The sequence below is a fragment of the Lichenostomus cassidix genome, chromosome 3 (genome assembly GCF_008360975.1).
Source record: "Lichenostomus cassidix isolate B80296 chromosome 3, HeHo_3.0, whole genome shotgun sequence".
NCBI classification, from domain to species: domain Eukaryota; kingdom Metazoa; phylum Chordata; class Aves; order Passeriformes; family Meliphagidae; genus Lichenostomus; species Lichenostomus cassidix.
The window spans coordinates 20540007-20559630 of NC_139483.1; the positions used below are offsets into that span (position 1 = coordinate 20540007).

General features: G+C 39.7%; 1 protein-coding gene across 1 annotated transcript in view; it reads left to right on the plus strand.

Moving 5' to 3' along the window:
- The window catches only part of PTPN14 (protein tyrosine phosphatase non-receptor type 14), a 106666-nt gene that overhangs the window by 53757 nt on the left and 33285 nt on the right, over nt 1–19624 (plus strand). The window contains exons 4-5 of the mRNA XM_085054830.1: nt 14387–14484; nt 16593–16660. Coding sequence (XP_084910956.1) covers nt 14387–14484; nt 16593–16660 — 166 coding nt within the window. The remainder of the gene's footprint in view (nt 1–14386; nt 14485–16592; nt 16661–19624) is intronic.

Sequence of the window (19624 nt, forward strand, 5' to 3'; positions counted from 1 at the left end):
GGGTGGCCACCCAGGCTTAGACAGTCTGGGATATTCGTGTTTTGGTGCTCCTTTGATGGTTTTATTGTTTTGTTTTAATTATTAGACTTTTTTAATATTAGTGGCTACTGCAACATAAAACACACACATTAGGCTTGTACCTGCCTTGTTGTAAACAAGCTGATACTTAATTAGCTTTCATGTTGTATTTAGAGGACAGCAACAACAAATAATGTGCAGTATTTGCCTGGGTCTTCTTGTGTTCATATTATTGCAGCATATGTCTTGTTTTGCTTTTCAGTAGTATTCTTAAGTTGGTTGATTCTTTTTGGATGTGTATTTTAGTGAATGTTTAAACTTTGACTTAAAAGTAAGAACTCCTTCAAGGCAGACCTAAGATTCAACATTAATTCCCTGTTTATAAAATATTTGCTGAGGAGGGCAAACCCTTCTCCCAGCTGACTTTCTTCAGTGAATGGGGAGCTTGTTCTCTGTGTGTTGGTTATTGAAAGCTGAGCTCTTTGTGCCAGATATTTTAAGAAACTGTTGACGCTTAGATCTAATCTTTTACATTATACTGTGCTTTTAGACCAGAAAGTGAATGTGTTTTCATGTGTGTGGTTGGGCAGTACATGTGTAGCAACTCTAAAAAATAGTGTTGCATAACTATAAATACAGTGTAGGATACTTTCAGCCTGCATTCTTGCTATACTGTGCTTTGAAGGCAGTGGCTGTGATGGTTAGAAATGTTGCAACAGGAATGTCTTGGCATTAGGCAGATTCACATTTATATCTGATCATAAAGAAATAACACTAATTTTATGTTCTGGAGCTTAGTCACGTGTTCTAACATATTGCTTTCCTGATGGGAGCTATTTCTATATTCAATTTTAGTAGAGCAGGTACTTTTGGAGTAATCCAGCCTTTTTTATTGGGTCCTTTTAAGTGGCAGCAAACATTCTGGGGTTCTGTTCTTCTCATGTAGTACTGATACACCATTTACACAAGGTGGGGGAGCTTCCTCTCTGGTCTTAGGTAGTCCAGGTTGAATCCTTCCATGCAGTCATGACAGTGGAGGCATTTGCACTTGGGAGAAGGCACTTTGGATCTCCCTTTCTTGCCCACCTGGGCACATGTGCTGTTGGTGACACTGGCTGAACCTGCATGTTGGATAAGCAATGTGCATGGCTTTTACCATGGCTGACAAGAGTAAATGATTCCGATTTTTTTTTTTTAAAATTCTGCAGCTAGGTACAATGTAGCAATTGTATTGTCCATGCTTGTGATTTTTATTATGTTAGGCTTTTCCCTAAATTTGCAACTCTTGGAATGAGGTAGTTATATGAATTTCAGTCTGAGATTTTTTTACCTGTTCAAAACAAAACTCAGACTAGATTGGTAAAGAGCAAGTTAACACAGGCATGAAGGATATGACTCCAAATACCCTATAGCATCCATTTCAAAAGTGCATAGGAAGCCAGATGGATAGAAAATATAGATATGTGCAGCAGGACAGAAGAGGATTCATTGAATCACAGAATCTCTTAATTTGGAAGGGGCCCATAACAAGCACTGGGCCCAAATCCCTGTTCCTGACAGGGCTGTCTGAAACTAAACCATATGATCTAAAGCATCACTTAGATGCTCCTTGAACACTGTCAGGCTGGTGCTGTAGTCACGTCCCTAGGGAGCCTGTTCCAGTGACCAACCATCCTCTGGGTGAGGAATCTTTCCCCCGTGCCCAATCTGAACTTGAAATCACTGAAGAGTCATAGAATAGTTTGTTTGGAAGTGACCTTTAGAGTTCATCTAGTCCAACCCCTCTGCGATGAGTAGGGACTAGATCAGGGTGCCCACAGCTCCATCCAACCTGATCTTGAATGTTTCCAGGGGATGGGGCATCCACCACTTCTCTGTGCAACCTCTTCCAGGGCTTCACCACTGTCACCACTGTAAATAATTTCTTCACTATATCTAGACTGAATCTACCCTCTTTTTGTTTAAAACCATTGCCCTGTATTTTATCACAACAGGCCCTGCTTTGTCCCTGTCTTACAATCCCAGTGTAAGTGCTTCCTCTGAGGCAGCTTCATTCCATTTCCTCATGCCCTATTCCTGGTCACCAGAGGAAGTGACTGTTTATGATGAGGACACTGCTGCACACCACTGTGTTAAAAATGAGTCTTGATTACATAGACTGCCAGGATTGAACCTTAATTCCAGAAAGAAGAGCTGAGGGTCCATGAGACAAAACCAAGTACTTGAGACATTTTATAATCCTTAAAGAGAAGGAAATAAATTAAGCATTTTGAAGTCACTTTGAAGGTATAACCAGCTTCTGTTACAGGAGAAAAAGTTCTTCTGCCTTCCTGCAAGGAAACAAAAACCATTTAAGAGGCCTATATATTTATTTTGTGCTATCTGACAGTGGAAATGGTGCTGAGGCTAGAAATCTGGGCTTCTACTTTCATCAGTGAAGAGCTTGCTTTGTGTATGGAGCTGTGTTTGGATGAGTCACACCTACTGCTTTTGTTTCTCAGCCTCTGAGGAAGCTGGCCTCACCACTGCTTGGTGATAAGCACTTGTGTTAGGTGGATCACTGTGATAACCTGGAGTTATCTTCTGTTTAAATCCTGCTCTTCTTGCTCTTTGGCTTTCTCCTGTTTGATTTCCCAGTGCCCCACACACGTGGTTGCATATCTCTAGCTGTATTGCCAGCAGTATCATTCCACGTGTGTGTGTATGTATTTATGGGAAATCTGTTGGAAGTTTGCTTGTATGATCTGAACATAGCCAGTTATATTAAATAGTGCTGAAAACTGATTTTAAATCTTGCTGAAATTGGCAGTTGAACAACCTCATGAGGACTGCAACTTAACCTATTTTTTGGCATTAAGTGGAAAATGGTGTCCTGCTTTCTTTGAATGGCAGTGTCTTAAGGCAAGAGGATGAGTGTAGGGATAGGAACCTTCTGCTTACACAGCTGGAGGTTGTGTCAAAAGTTGTGTTTAACATGTCCTTGCTAGATCTATTTACAGTTGTAAATCCTACAAGAAACCTTCACCTAGGTATTTACTCTCAAGGACTGTGTCAGGCCTAAGGTAGGATGCAGAGATACAAAATGACAAACAAAGAATGGACTTTGTTTCATAATAGTTTTATTCCTAAATAGAAATAATGCTCTGCAGACTGGAAATTCAAGTCTGTTTCCTGATGGATGGGAGCGTGCTGCCATCACCATGGTGGACAGGGAATTCCCATCCACAAATTGGGGGTTTCTGTAAACTTAATGAAAAAGCCCCTGCTGTTGGAATGACTCTCAATAGAGTCAGTTATGATAGATGTCATTCCCCAAAGGTTGTTAATGTATTGTTGTCTCCTTAAACCAGACGGATGGAACTAAAAGCAAATAGAGGGGTTTAGAAAAAAAGATGTTAGCTTCAATGTGTTGGTTTAAAGGAGAAAGGACAAGAGAAGTGGAAAAAGGGAGGGCAATTGCCATCCCTAGCTGCTTGAGTCACAGAAGTGCTCATCAGCATTTTTGCATCTCCCAAAATAAGGATGAAAAGGATAATTCCTCCTCTAGTTTAGGAACTGTACCTCTCACTGCCTTTGTCATTTAGACTATTGCAAACTGCTTGGCTGCCTTTTTTTCCCCTTCAGGTGCAGCGATGAGTGTCCCTGCAGAGGGAGGTTTCCTACTCATGAAGGAGCTCTGTGCATGGGGTGGATGTTCTGGTGCACCTCACACACTGGATGTGCCTCGGATTTGTCTCCCAGGGTAGTTTAAAGCACTGCTTTTGACAGATGACTGCATTACCTAGGCTGGGGGTAGCATTCTCCTGTTTGTCTCCCCAAATGATGCAGTGACAGGGATTAGCAGTTCCTCCTCAGGGAAGTGCAGACTGCTAGGGCATAAACTCCCCAAACTCTTCATGACACACACTGATCCTGCCTCAGTCATGTTGCTTCTCCTGATGAAGCCTTAAACAGTGAAGGTTGCTCTAGACATCCTGTTTAATCAGTGAGAAGAGGTGGGCATTTCCACAGTGTGATTCAGGATTCCTGTGTTGTGCATCACTTTCTGCAGGTGATTCATTCTCTCTCTTTCCCACTGTGTGTTTTGAAAAGGGAACTTTGGATCATTGATCTTCTATTTAGAACTCCCAGATAGAGGTCTGAAATTTTTCTACAGCATCAGGAAGAGGGTCAAGCCACTAGCAACAGCAGCATGTGAGCAAACAGATCTGTGGGTTTGGATTGGGATTTCTATCTGCTTTTTAAATTTTGAGAATTCAGTAGACAGTGGAAATCTTGGTTACAGTAGCACTGCCAGTCTTCAATTAAATTTATTCAATGTTGAAGTTTGTACTGCAGGCTGGAGCAAACTTTCCCCCTTGTCTTATAGTGAGGCACAAACCATGAAAACTTAGTTCTAAACTTACCCTTTTTCAGTGATCTGAATAACTTTAATTTTTTTTTTTTGCCTTGCTGGCAGGGTATAGCACTAAAGGAGCTGCAATTGGATGTTAGTACAACCCTGAAGTCTCCAAATGTGTTTAAAAGAAGCATTTGTGTGGAGGCCCTTATGCAGCTGAGAATCTCAACAAGAATTTGGCAGAAATCTCAGTGTCGGAAGATGGCAGATTCCTGTGCAGTGAGATGTTTACGGGTTCACTGTTTTATCTTTGGCAGCTGCTTTTGCACTTGATATCTTCAGCTGTTTTTGAAGCTTTTACAAAGAATAATTATTCATTTCATGAAATGGATCTATTTTACCCACCCAACAGGGCACTGATTCACATATTTCTCTGGCAACATCCCGTTGTTATCAGAGCTGTGTTCACTTTTGCAGGGTTGCGTTCACTGCGATGTTACGACTTCCTGGGCTGTGGTCTTGTTGCATGATTTACTGAGGTGTGGGGTGAATGTTTTCAATTATTCCTGTGGAAACACTGGGGTCACTGGGGTCTCTGGGAGGCGGAAGCAACCTGAGTTTTCCTGTTTTCTGCTGGCAGTGATGCTAATGTACATGTTGCAACAATCTTTTCACAGGAATATAAGGTGTTGCAGTGATGACCTATAGATAGGCAGCAACTTCATTGTGTCACATTTCAAGCAGTGCTTTCTTATTGCCAGGACAGATTACTGTAAAAGGCAGTAGCCAGTGGACTGGATTTTAACTCCCCACCAGGTAAAATTCCACTGAATCAATAGAGCTTTCTCAGACATTGAATATGTGAGGTTGGGATACTTCTTAAAGGTTTCACTGATAGGGTTTTGTAAATAAGCTCTATAAATTCATGAACAAGGTTTCACTGCAGGCTAGCAGAGCTTTTTTTTTTTTTTTTTTAAAGTTCAGGTTAAGCACACATTCTTCTGTAAGTTTGAACGTGTTCACTTGCCCTTTGAATAAAGTAACACCTGAATACACTTGCATGCTGCTCTGCACCCACAAAGCAATTATTTTGTGATGTGCTTCTGGATGCTTACGTATGCATGCCAGTTGTTCACTGGTATATGTGCTCGCTCAGTTCAGCTTTTGCATCAGTGCACAGCAGTACATTTAGCCAGAAAAACTCGGTGGACATGGGTCATTCCACAGTTTAGAGCTTTATGGGAGGAGCATATTTAAAATATATATTGAAAAATGAAATGAGGCTTAGGGGGTATATAAATTATATTTTATTGTTTCAACTGGCACAATGAGGGGAAGACAATGGGGCAATAAGAACTCTTCATGTTTGTTTTCGGCCCAAAGAATAGTTATGCCTGTACTTAAGCCCCATTAATAAAAAAAAGGGTTATCTATTTATTTTCAATATTGCATAGTATAAGCTGGAGTATACATTTGTTCTAGTTAACTCACCACATTTTTTTAGCATGATATTCTAACCTGCTTGGCCATTAACCTGGCTGGCTACCAGGAGAATTTTCAAACTGTTGACTCATATTGCTTCCACATGTAGCTTAAACCACCTTTTCCCACAGTAGATACAGCTTGAAGGTTAGCTGCCTTGTTTTTTAGGGCAGGGAGCAGCATATTTTGAACTGAGTCAACACATGAATAAAGGAAGTAAATACAAGCTGTTATTAATTTTTTGGGGTCTAATCTCATTTTTGCCAAAATCTAGTTTCAAATCAGGAAAGACCAGCAGGGGATTTTTGTGCTCCTCTTCCCCAGGAGGTTAAGCAGTCTTCAGCATCCATTGCCATGGCTCATTTTTGCATCTTTGTGAGGTTGAATCTTTACAACTGCCATCTCAGGATATTTTTATTTTATGCCATCTAAAGATCTGGGGACATGAGTTGCTGTGTGTGGGGGGGACCTGCTGCTCTGAGGATGTGACTAATCAAGTGGGAAATGACACACAGGCTGCATGCCATGGCATCTTAGTGAGCACCTCTATGTGGTCAGAGCTCCTATTCTTAGTTGGAGCCCAAGTTTTGTGTCAGGCACCAAAGAGCAGGTGGTGGCTGGCAGAATTGTTTATTGTCCAGAGTCCTGCATCAGAGCAGTTGCTGCCTCTGGGGGACACAGCTCAGGGTGAGGAGGAAGAGCCCTGGGACCCTGTATGGGAACAGGGAAGACAGTGTTCAGAGGAAGGTGAAGGTGGAAGCAGCAGTTGTGGGAGATATTGTGGGTTTGCACTCAAAAAACTCCACCCATGTTGTGAAAAGCAGTATGTGGCATTGCTGCAGTTCGCTTACCTGACTCAGTATTACCTTTTTTTTTTTCTTTTTGAGATCAAAAAAAGAAAGTGAAGCTAAAAAGAAAAAATAGTTGCCTGTGCTGTAACCCTTGGATCTCTGTAGCTAAAAATGTTTTTCTCAGTTCAGGAGAGATGAGTGCATAGCAGAGCATGTTTTCAAGCCTAGTCTGAACTCAGTAGGACTGCCATGTTGAGCAATAACACTTTTATCAAGTGTTTAAAACCCAAACCAAATGGATACCTGGCTTTTCTCAAAGACATGTGGCTAACAAACTCTTTGCTCCCAAATTTTTTGTTCTAGTGTTTCTGTGTAATATTTATGCTTTCATTGAATGCTTGGGGTTTTTTCAGTTGAAAATGCTAAAATGAAGATTTCTTTGCATTATATGATTTTGTTTTGCTTTACTTTGACAATCCCACTCCAGTCTTTATAAAGATGAATTCTATGGTGGTGTCACCAAGGTTTGCTGCACTCCAATTTGCAGAGACCAAACGTAGCTTTTTCTAAGTGAAATGTCTCAGAAGACATGAGAATATGGCTTCCCGTGTTTTTCTTTTTTACTCTAAAAGGCATGTCGAAGTTTTGTGCTATATAATTCTTTAGGTATTTGGATTAACTCTGATAAAATTATAGGTGGTTGTAAGGGAGTTTATTGTGCTTATAAATTGTAGTGGGGCTCCCTGTAATTTGTTATAATTAATTCAATAGTTCAAGAGCAGAAAATCAAGATCAGGTTGTGGCATGCCTCCCTTTCTTGCTAAAGCATGCCATTACTGGCCTTTTTATTTAAAGTTTCACTTTGTGCTTGTGGGTTTATTTGAACTTGGAGTATACAAAATGCATAATACACTCTTAAGAAAAAGTCCAAGTACAGAGGATGGACCTGTTGTGGTTGGGGGGGTTTCTGTTTAAATATAGAGAAATTGGTGGATACTGTGAAGCTGCATCTGGTGGCAAAGCCTGTGATGGAAGGAGTGAGTGTGTGTTTTGGAAGGCTTGTGTCTGCGGGCTGCAACAGGGCCTGGGTGCAGGTCTGTGCTTGTGGCCCTTCAGAAATGGCAGGAAAAGAAAACCACTGGCAGGGCACTTCTTTCCAATGCAAGCTCCCTCCTTTGCTGCCAGGGAGAATGCTGAGTGTGGTGCTGTTGTCTCCTGTCTCACTGTTGAGGGTTTTGCTGGCCATCCCTTTCTGGACACTGAAGAGCCACAGCACTTTGATATCAGGCTACACTGGAAGCAGATACTGCTTAAAAGTGAGAGGTTACAGAGCCTGTGTTACCTTCCTAAACAGTCAATGTCCGTTTGTAATTCAAACTTACTTTTCTTTAAGTACTTGATTTTTCTGCAGAAATTTGGCTTTATTGCCTGATTCATGACAGAAATAAAACCTTATTGCTCTTAAAATTTCATTTACTTTTGAAATCATGTGCCAGGTGTGTAAAGAAGTGGAGGAGGTGGAGATCTGGAATTTTAATTGTCTTTTGGGGAATGCACACAACGAACAACCTTTCAGTAGTCAACTGCTGCAATGGAAATGGCCAACGACAACTAAGCAGTGCATAGTTCTCATCAGGCTGTCTTTAGCTGTGCAAAGGTACCCAGGCTCTGCATCATTTGTCCTTAACTCACAAGCTGCATATCAAAATAAACGGAAAGTGACTGACATTGTGAAGTTACTCTGTTGTAGCCAAATCCCCTCTTTTCCCCTTCAACTATAATTTGTTGCTTTTAAAGAGAGAGATTAAGTGATCTGGAAGTAGGTGATAGGAACTGTGTTTTGATCTGTTCTCCCTTTTTCAGTCAAATGTGTGAATGTGATGCTATCCCAGCATTGTTCTGTCTCATTAGGAAGGGGGATGACACAAATCTTTCCATGTATTTGTTTTGTTTTTAGCATCAGTCATGTTTTCCATCCAGCTGCATGAGGAAACCAGGATGTAGGCAGTTGGATGCTGCTTTTGAGCAGCGTCATTTCTCAGTTACCTGAAGCTAACCTTGACCTACCCTCTAAGGTTGCTATGATCAAAGAGCTCTTACCCTGGAAGATGTGATGACTGTGTTTTTACTATTGGCATTGACAGTTTGAGCTTCTGAAAGAATTCCCTCCTGCATGTGTGACAAAGGCTCTTTCGTCTCCTTCGCTCTCTTTTTCTGGCAAGTCTGCTGATCTTCCTGAAGGTCTGTGACAGGGTGTGGTAGACTCATTCTCAATAATAGCTTTCCAAAAATATTACCCTTCTGTTAGTGGAAACACTGCCATTGCTTTTTATATTCTAACACAAATCCCAGATAAATGGCTGTTGTGTAGTGCTGTGAAACATCAGACTTTCGCTGGGAGAGAAGTTGATGAAATTCCAAAGGAGTGAATTAGAGATGTTCTGTTTATCAGCACCATCTAAGTTTTTAAAGTGGCAAAGACAAGGCATTAGCTCTCTGTTACTGTCAATGACATCATGGATCTATGTATCTCTTTTTTTTTTTTTTTTTTTTTTTAAGTGCCTTTAGATTAAGACATGATGATTGAATCCTTGCCTCCAAAATGTGTTTCAGCATGCTCAGGCTCAGAAATCACACCACCATCTTTGCCAATACACTGGTGTTGCATTTGAAAAGACTGGTCTTGTATGTCTGTCTGCCTTTCTTACCATCTAAAATCCAGTCCAAGTTTGCAAGTCAGATTTGTTACAGTATATTGAGTGACCCACATGAAATAAGCAGCATCCGGTAAGTAGTACTCTGGATTGAAACTCTGGAAAAAAAACCTACATCTCCCAAATCTGCCTTGGATTCCTGCCCAAGGAATCCAAGTAGCTTTACATGAGTAGCTTCACCAACCTTAGATATTATATAAAATTAGGGTAATGGTCATTAATACATTAAAGCATGTTTTTCTCAGAAAAGCAACCAGTAACACTTAATTAGTAATATGATTGTCTCAAATATGTAATAAATAAATAGAAAGCTGCCCCAAAGGGTGAGAAAATATGTCCTCAAAATAAAAAATGGGCTTCTATTTCAAATGTAGCATGTAGATATCTATGGAATCCTGTTGCTAAATAGTATCAAAGCCAAAATCATGGCAGGTTTTAAGGTGTGAGATGAACAATAGACACATCAATATCAAAGCTAGTGCTTAAAATAATTTTAGCAAATGATAAAAGGCCTCTGTTCTGGAGAAACTACTTTCCCTGTGGGCATATTATTGCATAAGTGTACATTGCAGCGTCTTTCCTCAGAAATATATTACCATGCTAAGATAAACCCAAATGAGCTGACTCGGACTGTTGTTGTGACTCAATGAAGCTTTTATTGTGCTCCTAATTTTAGAAGATCATATTTTGCTCTAATTGCAATTTTTTTTTTAATTTGGAAAAGAGCTAAAATCCTTGAGCTAAACCACCTGTGGACCAATCTGTTCCTCCTTTGAGTTGTAAAGGCTTCTTTTTTTGGAGGTATGAAATGGTAAAGCAGTTCTCTTTTTCTCCAGAGAAGAAGTTAAATTACATAGCTATGAAGTTATCCAACAGATAGGCTTGATGCCAAAATGGTACCTAATGACTTATAAAAAAGTTAGTCATGCCAGTAATTGCATCATTAGAAACGACTGTAAAGCAGTTGTACCTCTTAGGTAACTAATATATGTTTTGCAGTGCTTTGTTTATTTTCAGATACACTAAAGGTAAATATTTATTGGTATTGAAACTGTGATGTATTTATACTGGCTTGAAATCTCCAAATAAAACAAACTGATTAAAAAAAAAAAAAAAGATAATATTTTAAGGGTTTCCTGCTGCATTGAAGACAATGTGTGTATTACAAACCTTCCTGATGTCCAGAGAAAGAAAGTAAAACCATGGAAAAATAACAAAAATCTAGACAGGCCACATTGCAGTATTAAAACAGTATTAAACCCTATTAACTCAATCCTGTCACCTTTTTGTGTAAAGTATACATTTAGCTTGTAAATCCCTGGGACAAGAATAATTTTTTTGTTCTGTTCCTGTACATTTCCTAGCACAGTTTGATGCTCCTTGATTACTAAGGCTAGTGGATCTGATAATACTGAGTAATTATTCAGGTAAGGAAGTGGTTCTTTGTGGAAATCACTAGTAAGAAAATCCTGAAGATGCAGTGCAATTACTCTGCAAACCTAACCCATATTCTTACTTTTGTAAACTTTCCTTTAATTTCTCTACAAAGATCTCACTTCTAGTGTTGATCAGGCAAGGTTCTGTGTGGCTTGTAATATCTGAAGCATTGTTTGTTGAGGAGAATGGAACTCAGTGAAAATGAGTTATTTTCTGCGAGTATCAAATAGCAACAGGGATTTTACATCAGACAAAGAGTGGTGATGGAAGGGTGCAGTGAACTCAGTGGCACTATACAAACACCCATGTCCTTTTTTGAAGTGACAGGAGAACAGATGTGAACTCTGGTCTTGGGGAAGGTTCATGCAGAATTGTTTGAGCAAATGGAGTTTCCCTACTTCTGTGCAGCTGTAGCAGAGTCTGAATCTGGGTGTTGCAATTAAATTTTAAAACAGCACCCTTATCTCCTGCTTACTAACACTATTGGGTTTTGGTGGGTTTTTTTTTCCTTTCATAGTGTGGATTGCTAAAATACAGATGTTTATTCTGAAGTTGAGATGTTGTCTCATAGTCATCCAGTTGCAGCTTCTTTAGTCTATAAAAATGTACTTTTTGATGCAATACATGCAAATATACTTTTAATGTTTTGTGTGTTGGCTAAATAGAGTTGTGGGGAATGATATCCTTATAATGATGGCTTTGTTCAGACTTGTTGTCCACTCCCATTCCCCTTGGAATTAGCTACAGGCTGGCAAACTGCAGTAGCCTTTATTATATTGAATACACAATGGCTCTGCTCAAAATGTTTAACCCGAAGTGAGCACTGAAGGTGAGAGATTTCAGCACTAGGCTGACTTGGCTATGGTGGTGTCTTTTCTGCCCTGCACTCCTCTAGTATGCCAGAATGGCTTTGTGATTAAAGCTTCGTAAATCTTAACTTTGAATTTTTTGTCTTTTATTATTTGGGGGTACAGATTGCAAGCTTCGCTTTTGTTCACCTTCCACATGCTTTCCCAAATAAACCACCTCATAGAAGGCTTGTGAAATGCATGTTTTTATCTGCTGTCCTGGAACAGCTTTCCTCAGTGAATCTCTAGCTGAAACATTTTTAAAATGTTTGATTTCCCTCAAATTATAGATCTGCTCTTGCAATCCAAGCGAACAAAGAGCAGTCTCAGTTAGCATAGTAGTATAATAATAGCATTTAATGTAATTTCAGATGGAGGAGCCTCAAATCCCTGACAGAAAATGGGCCAATTGCTCCTCTCCGTTGGCTGGGCAGGGAGCCTGACCACAGTTTTGCAGCATGGCTGAGCCATGAATCTGTGGCTGGTGGAGTTATTAGAGCCTTCTAGTGGAGCTTCCTCCAGGGTATCCTCCTCCTCTGCCTTGGCAGTGGAATTAGCCACCCCAGTCCATGCCTTGGGAAAGATGTCCCAGCTCCTGCTTTATCTGGCCACCATGAAGAGAGCTGTCAGGGGACTCTAGGTGGGTGTCACTTGTCACTGGCAGTCCAGGGGTAATGAGGAAGCGGGTACCAACCACAGGTTTCTGCCTCAATCTTCTTCAGATTATCTTGGCACCTCCACTGAAAGATGTGCCAGAGCCGCAGCGGGTGATTGCATTTCAGTGCATTTGCCTGTGAAAAGTGACAGCTTTCTCCATGAGATTTTTTCCTGACAGATACACTAGTTAATGTCAGAGTACTAATTATATACATCCCTTAAACTGTCACTGCATGTCAATCTACAATATGTAATAAATCCTAAACTTTCTAGACGATCTTTAAGGTCCCTTCCAACCCAACCCAACCCATTCTGCGATTCCATAATGTTAAGATTTTTAAATGTGACCTCTTCCTGACAATCAAGTGAAACACCTGTAGATGGGCATCTTTCTCATATTGTGGGTCTGTGTGTCTGCTGAGTGAGTGTGAGTGTGCAAGAATATGTGAGTGCAAGAATGTGTGTGAGTGTGTAACAGTGCATATGTGTGCTCTTTATTTGCTCTAACTTTTCTAACATTTATCTAAGGTTTGGTTTATTTTTTTCAATTTTGGCAATTCCCGGTCAAAGACAGTGTTGGGGAAAATTGTGAAGGCAGCTCTTGAGAATTCCACATTATCCAAGGCAACTAAGCAATGTTTCCTTCCTTGCTCACACCTTTTTCAGATGGCAAGTCAAATGGCAACTAAAACCCCACAGCAGTGTTTCTTTTGAAAGTCTAGGTCACAGTATTTGATACCACAGTAACTGCATTGGCATTGTATTTTTGGTGATGCTGACCTAAGAAATTCTTTCTGTGATTTGTCATTGTGTGGACACTGTGGTTGAAATCATGGCTCCATTACAGCCAGTGACATTCTTGACTTCTGTACAGCTAGGATGTCACTATAAGACATTACACTGGTTTGGCTTTCATGTAGCCTCTGAACTTTTTGTTTATATTAATAATAGCTTTATTTTTATGGCAGATATGGATTTTACTCTCCTTGTTAGACTAGAATATGTAACTTTTGTAGAGGTAGCATGGACTCAAATAGCTGCTTTTGGGATTACAAGTCTTGAAGACTAAATTCATCAAGCACTTGCTCACCTGCATACTTGATAAAGCAGTTTATGTCAAGCTTTTCTGAAAGCATGCACGTTTTCAGAATTGTGATTTGGTCACTGCAAAGGAGTGGAAAGAAGCTGATTTGTCTCTTGGACTGAGCACAAGTGTGAAACATGGGGCTGAGGCACAGGGCTCAAGCTGAGAAGCTGTATGCTTTTTAGCCTGCCTCTCTCAATCAAATTTCAAAATCCCCTCAAGTTTTAATCTTCGTTAGGCTGTATGAAAGCCAAATCTGAGCATTTGAAATGAGATTGTATTTTTCTAATGCCTCGACACAATTAAATGGTAACATTTGTGAATATAGTTAAGGCAGAGCAGTTCCTGTTCTATGGGTGATGTTGCAGTGGTTCTCCTTTCTGCTGGGACTGGGAAGGTGATTTCCACTGTAAAACAAGGCCTGAAGAGTTTATTTGCCAAGAGTTTCAGAGGATAGGTCAGATGTGGTGTGCTGGTTGTAGCATAGACTGTGCTAGAAGCTGTGTTTGCTTGGTTTGTGTGTCATAGTTATCCTTACACATGAAAAATGCCAATTAAAAAACCTTTTATATGGGCCACAGTTTAAATTAAATCAGCAGACGAAAGTGTATTGCTAAAATTCTCTTTCTTCAATCAAAATGGTGACACTGGAGCAAAACAAGTAGAAGCAATATTGAACAGCCCCTTTTTGCACTGGGGATTGCATGGTCTTCAGGAACCGCTATACAATTTATGAAAGAGGTAGTCTTAGCCAATGTCCCTCTTCTGTAGTGTCTGGGGAACAGAAACTAGAACTTTTTATTTTCCCTTTCATCCATCTGGAAGCGCTGCACGTGTAGGGATCATATGGAATTGTTTTGGTAATGTGGAGCTTCTGGAGCTGGCTACGGACCTGCCGTTTAACAACCTGACCTTTTGGGGGTGATTTTTTTTCCTTCCTTTCCACAACTTCTTCCTGTAGAAAATGTGCAAACATATAGATATTAAAATTTTTGCTCTTCTTTTCTTTTTTGTAGATATCAGTATTACCTACAGGTGAAAAAGGACGTCCTTGATGGGCGATTAATATCCTCATTTGAGCAGGGAATTCGACTGGCTGGTCTGGCAGTGCAAGGTAGGATGATGTGACCCCACAGCCTTTGCCCAACAATGGCTCTTTCGGTTTGTCCTCTGTCCTGACTGGGCAGTGAGGCTTTGAATGACTCCCACTCACAGCAGCTGGGTTTCCAGTTGACTCCACAGTGCATGGGTGGACTGCTGCTGATGAAACACTCACAGCCTCGGGGAGGGAATGAGGGACCACATCACAGTGCTCAACTTTCCTATTTCTAAAATTCATGCAAGGGAATCTCAACAAAACTCCAGTTCTTCCAGCCCTGACCACGGAGTACTTTGCAGTAATGAATTTGCTTCACGTTCTCTGGTTTGAAATGCAAATTACATCAAAGAGCATGGCAGCAGCTTTAATTTTGCCTTTAATTAAAAACCCATTTTGCTGTATAGTGCTATATGAAGTATGAAAGAACACATGACCGTAATTGTTATGTGAGTTATAAGTTAATAATAAACTACTTCTTACAACATGATTTTTGTTCTGAGCCTCCTAAGGACATCAATAAAAGTGGGGTCATATAATGTAAATGTGCAGAGGAAGGAGCCCTGTGTTTGGATGAAGTATGTCTCAGTCTATCCACAGCTGACTATGAGAACCTAAGGCAGAGTTTCAGCAATCATGCTCTGTGCATGCTCTCTGATGAGTGGGAAGGGGGAAGTATATACATAAATAGCAAACATGAAGATCTGATTCGTGAAAATTAAAGATACAATGGAGAGAAATGCTAATATGGTCTTTTTTTAGAGCAGTAGAAATGCTGGCTTAGTATCTTATATCTTCATTAAAAATTGAAGGAAAAATATTTCATGTCAAATCTTGCAATGTTTGTCTAATAAAGGAAAATATATGTATTAGGTAAATTAAGATTCTTCCAGTGTGTAAGTTAGGTCTGAATAGGTACTAAATATGTTTCACTGGTATTGTGAAGCTTTTTTCTAATTTTGAGAGTGAGTCAACCCTGCTATTCCTGATGTTGTATTACTTCCTTTGTCCTTTGCATGTGATGCAACCAAAGGTATTTGAAATACTTCTTTTAAACTTGCAGACTCTGTTTCATGAACATTTTGATTTCTTTCTGTTTATGTTAAAACATAACTCTGAGGTAGAAACAAAATGAAACTGCATTTTTGGCATCCTACAATATGTGAAATTGTCTAGAAGCTTTGAAAGAATGTTTAGATAAAATGATTTATGGTGGGGATTTCCAACTCCTATAATATGAGAATCTTGTAGATGACGTTTGATCCTGTTCAATTAATATAAAATAAAAACCTCCTGGCAAGATGTTCTTTTGATATAAGCTGTTGTGTATTTAACAGATAGATAAATATAGGCATTGTTTGGGGTTTTTTAATGTAGTTTAGCCTTTAGGAAGCATTTCCAAATCTCCATGGTCTCAAGGACATTTAGACAAGAATCCTCAGCCTGACATATGAGTGAATGTGAACGTGGAGATGAGTATCTTTTGAAGAGATGTAGAAGAAGCAGAAAAGGGAGTAGAAAGGTTTGGGCCAGTCAGTTAAACCAACACAGTGCCTTGTGCTGTTCCATTGGCTGCAGAAGGATAGATATTCCCCCATGCTGGTTGTTGATGATTTTTATTAAAATTGACTACTGGATTTTAACATTTATAGGCTGTAAAATTAATATTTTGTTCACCTGTATAGAATTGTAGCAGAAATGGGTGGAATTTTCTTTATTTTTGCCTGGTCAGGGTTGGAAATGTTGGAGAAACAAAACTATTTTTAAAGAGGCAGATTTTTAATGAGGCAGAGCAATCCTAGCACTTTTTAAATGGGGGTATGAGTTCAAGAAAGCTACAGAAAAACAAACTCTTGAACTCCTGATGGTTAAGCACTGCAAATGGTCATTATATTAAGGATCAAAAGAAAGAAATTGCTTGTTGGCTTTTACTTGATCTCTGGTAATAGCACTATTATTTTCAGACCTCCATGTTAAAAGCTAAAGTACAAGCAAAAATCTTTGTGCTGGGCTGTGGCTTCAGAGGGAACTCGCCCACTTGACATTAAGCATCTGTGCAAAGGTTGAGTGTGGTCTTAACATGTGTGGAAAGTGCCAAAATGAGTAATTGTGTTGTTTTCTTCCAGCGGATTTTGGAGACTATAATCAGTTTGAATCTCATGACTTCCTCCGAGAATATGTCTTGTTTCCTATGGTGAGTTCCATATCCCTCTCTTTTGTGGTCTTTTGTGAATAATTTCTCCATGACTCAGAGATGGCTTTGTTGATAACAGAGTAAAAGCACCAGTGCTGGACTAGTGGAAGCAAAATTTGCTCCCCAAAACTTGACTGCAGCTGAATGATTCTATACTATGGATTGTCAGTCCATTTTCAGTTCCTGTTGAGCCTCCACTGGGAATAGGTGTCAGCAAAAGAAATGCATGTCTTTGAATAAAAAAAGAATTTTCAGCTGTTTAAAAGGGTGTATATTAGCAGTACTGTGATATTAATAACATGGCATATCAAAGGGATATAAGGGCTGCTGCTATAGTAAATGTTGTGTCATGAGATAAACCATGTAGCCATTCCTGAAGAGAATGTGTGTTTACACCAGCTGACAACTGCACTGAAGTGAAGCCTGAATCAGCTCTTCTCAAAATGTTCTCCAGGAACTGTGTTGTAAATTTGGTTTGCATTTGGAAACTAGCAAATAACTTGACTGCTTAGGGAAGGAGTTTAGATCACTAATGATGTTGGAAATCAGGTGACAAATGCCAAGCCTTTGCAGTCTGTGACATTGAGATTCTCTGGGAGGATGAATTAGAGAAGAAAAAAACCAAAACAAATGCCTGCTGAAGCCAAGGTTGGCTTTGTCTTAGATGAACAAGTCCATCAGTGTGAGTATTTAGTGTAAGTTTCATTAAAAATAAAAGATCATGGAATTCTTTCTAGCTGGAAAAAATATTTGGAAGCAGGGTGGGGTTCCCATGCCCTGAGTGTAGTTGCCTGGAAGTTAAGGCATCTGGTTTCCCTCTGCAATTAGTGGAGCGGTAGAGGGAGAATGATTCATCTCACTGTAATTTGAAGGCTTGAGATGCATTTCATCCCACTTACCCATGCTCTTTGTACAGGAACTGCAATGGACAGTTCGTTCTTAAGTGCAAAAAGGTGACATCTGCATAGTGTCTTGAAGTGAAAGTGCAATTTTGAGCCACTATACAGTTCAATACAACCTGAAAAAAATCTGAAGGACTAAGGGAATGTACAGAGATCTGAATATGCTTTGTATAGAATAGACATGTAGAATGAGGCTTCAGTATTAACCTTTCACTACTAAACTTCTGCTATCCTCTCTAGTGGAGCAGAATCTCTTTGGTAAGCCATCTTATCTATTGATAAGTAATTTATGATCTCGTGTATAGTTGATGACTCATGAAGTTATGTATGATAGCCTTAGTGGGAAACAAGATGGCTGCAAATATATATGGAGAAAAGTGTTGTCAGGATGTCACTTTGTAAATTACTGACCTTCTGTGAAGTTCTTTCAATACAAAATGAGTCATAGAATGGTTTGGGTTGGAAGGGACCTTGAGGATCATCTAGTTTCAACACCCCTGCCATGGGGAGGGACACTTTCCACTAGACCAGGCTGTTCAATGCCCATCCAACCTGGCCTTGAACACTGCCAGGGATATACTGGTCCTATTTTTCTATTCAGAAAAAAATTAGGGGAGGTTTTAGGTCTCTAGATGAGCTTTCAGGTGGTTAATTTCTCTGTGGTTCAGCTATTTACTCTTTGGGCCCATCTGTTAGAACCTCTGTTTTTGAGTCAGGTGTCTCCATGGTGGTGTGGTCAGCTCTCTTCTGTTTTGCATGTTTGCCATCACTTTGTGGTATCTTGCCTTTCATCCAAGCCTACTATTGCTAATTTAAGATCAGCAGAGTGTCTGCTTCCTACAGCCTTCAGAAGCCTCTTCTTAAATCAACTGTTTCTCTAGACATTTCTTAAACTACTTCTCTTTGCTCTTATGGGGAGGATGGATAACATAATAGTAAATATTTCACTACAAGTTCAGTAACAGTGGCTAAATGCTGCAGATACAAACTAGTCCCTAAGCAAGCTGGATGATTTGAGTGAATCTGGGGTATTGAAAAAGCCTCCATCAAGCACGTTGCTATAAATTCATTAGTGAAGTGAGCTTGTGGATGAGGGAGGGGCAGCTGCGTTAGTGCTGTTTGATCTTGTGAGGCTACAATGTGTGTCAAATGGCATTTCTTCAGCAGTGAAAAGAACAAAGTTATGTACACAGTACACCCCACAGGTGTGTGGCTGTGCATAGGCATGTACCATGCCATTTTTCATTAGCACGCTACCACTTTCACATTTTTTTGTGGCAGAAGCAAATATCAGAGGGGAGGGCCCCATTGAGCAAGAAGCAGTGTATTTAAGTACATTACAAGCAGCCTTAAGGCTTTCTTAAATAAAAGTAAGAACGTTGAGGTTTTGCAAGAAAGTTTTTCAGCTTCCTTTTCTTGGCCTTGAATTTATGAGCAGACTTCCTTTATTAAGTTGCTCCCAATTATTTCAGAATTGTTTCTACCGCACGTAATTAAATTTGCAGAGTACAAAAATTTCTGCTTAGAAATGTGTTGCAAGCACAAAGTAGGTTTTAATGCATATTTGGAGAGGTAGCAAAACTTCCAATCCCTTTAACATGAGGAAGGGAGTACCTGTATGTTGCAGGACAAAAAATACTCATTAATTCATTTTCCATAGTCTGTGTATTATTTTGGACTGTTTTTAAAAGGCATATATTAATTTGTAGATTTCCAAGTTTTTAAAGACTTGTTCAGTACTTCTTCAGGAAAAGGTCCTTTATCTGTAATCTATACTCTGTTCTCTGTTTTGGAATATTAAGAACCTTACTCCTATTTTTAACAGTATTGCTTTACCCTCCCAAAAAAAGTTTAAAAAAAATAAGTCAAGGTTTTGTGTTCTTCTCACACATTTTTAGCATCTCATGCTCTGAATTTTCAGTGTGGTCAGTGATAGGTTCTCTCTCTGTAACTACCTGGAGGAGTGTGAACAGTAAAGTCTTGAAACATCTGTTGTCATAATTTCTGTCTGCCATTTTATCCTTCCTCTCTTTGGTTGACTAGTTTTTGATGCTACTTCATG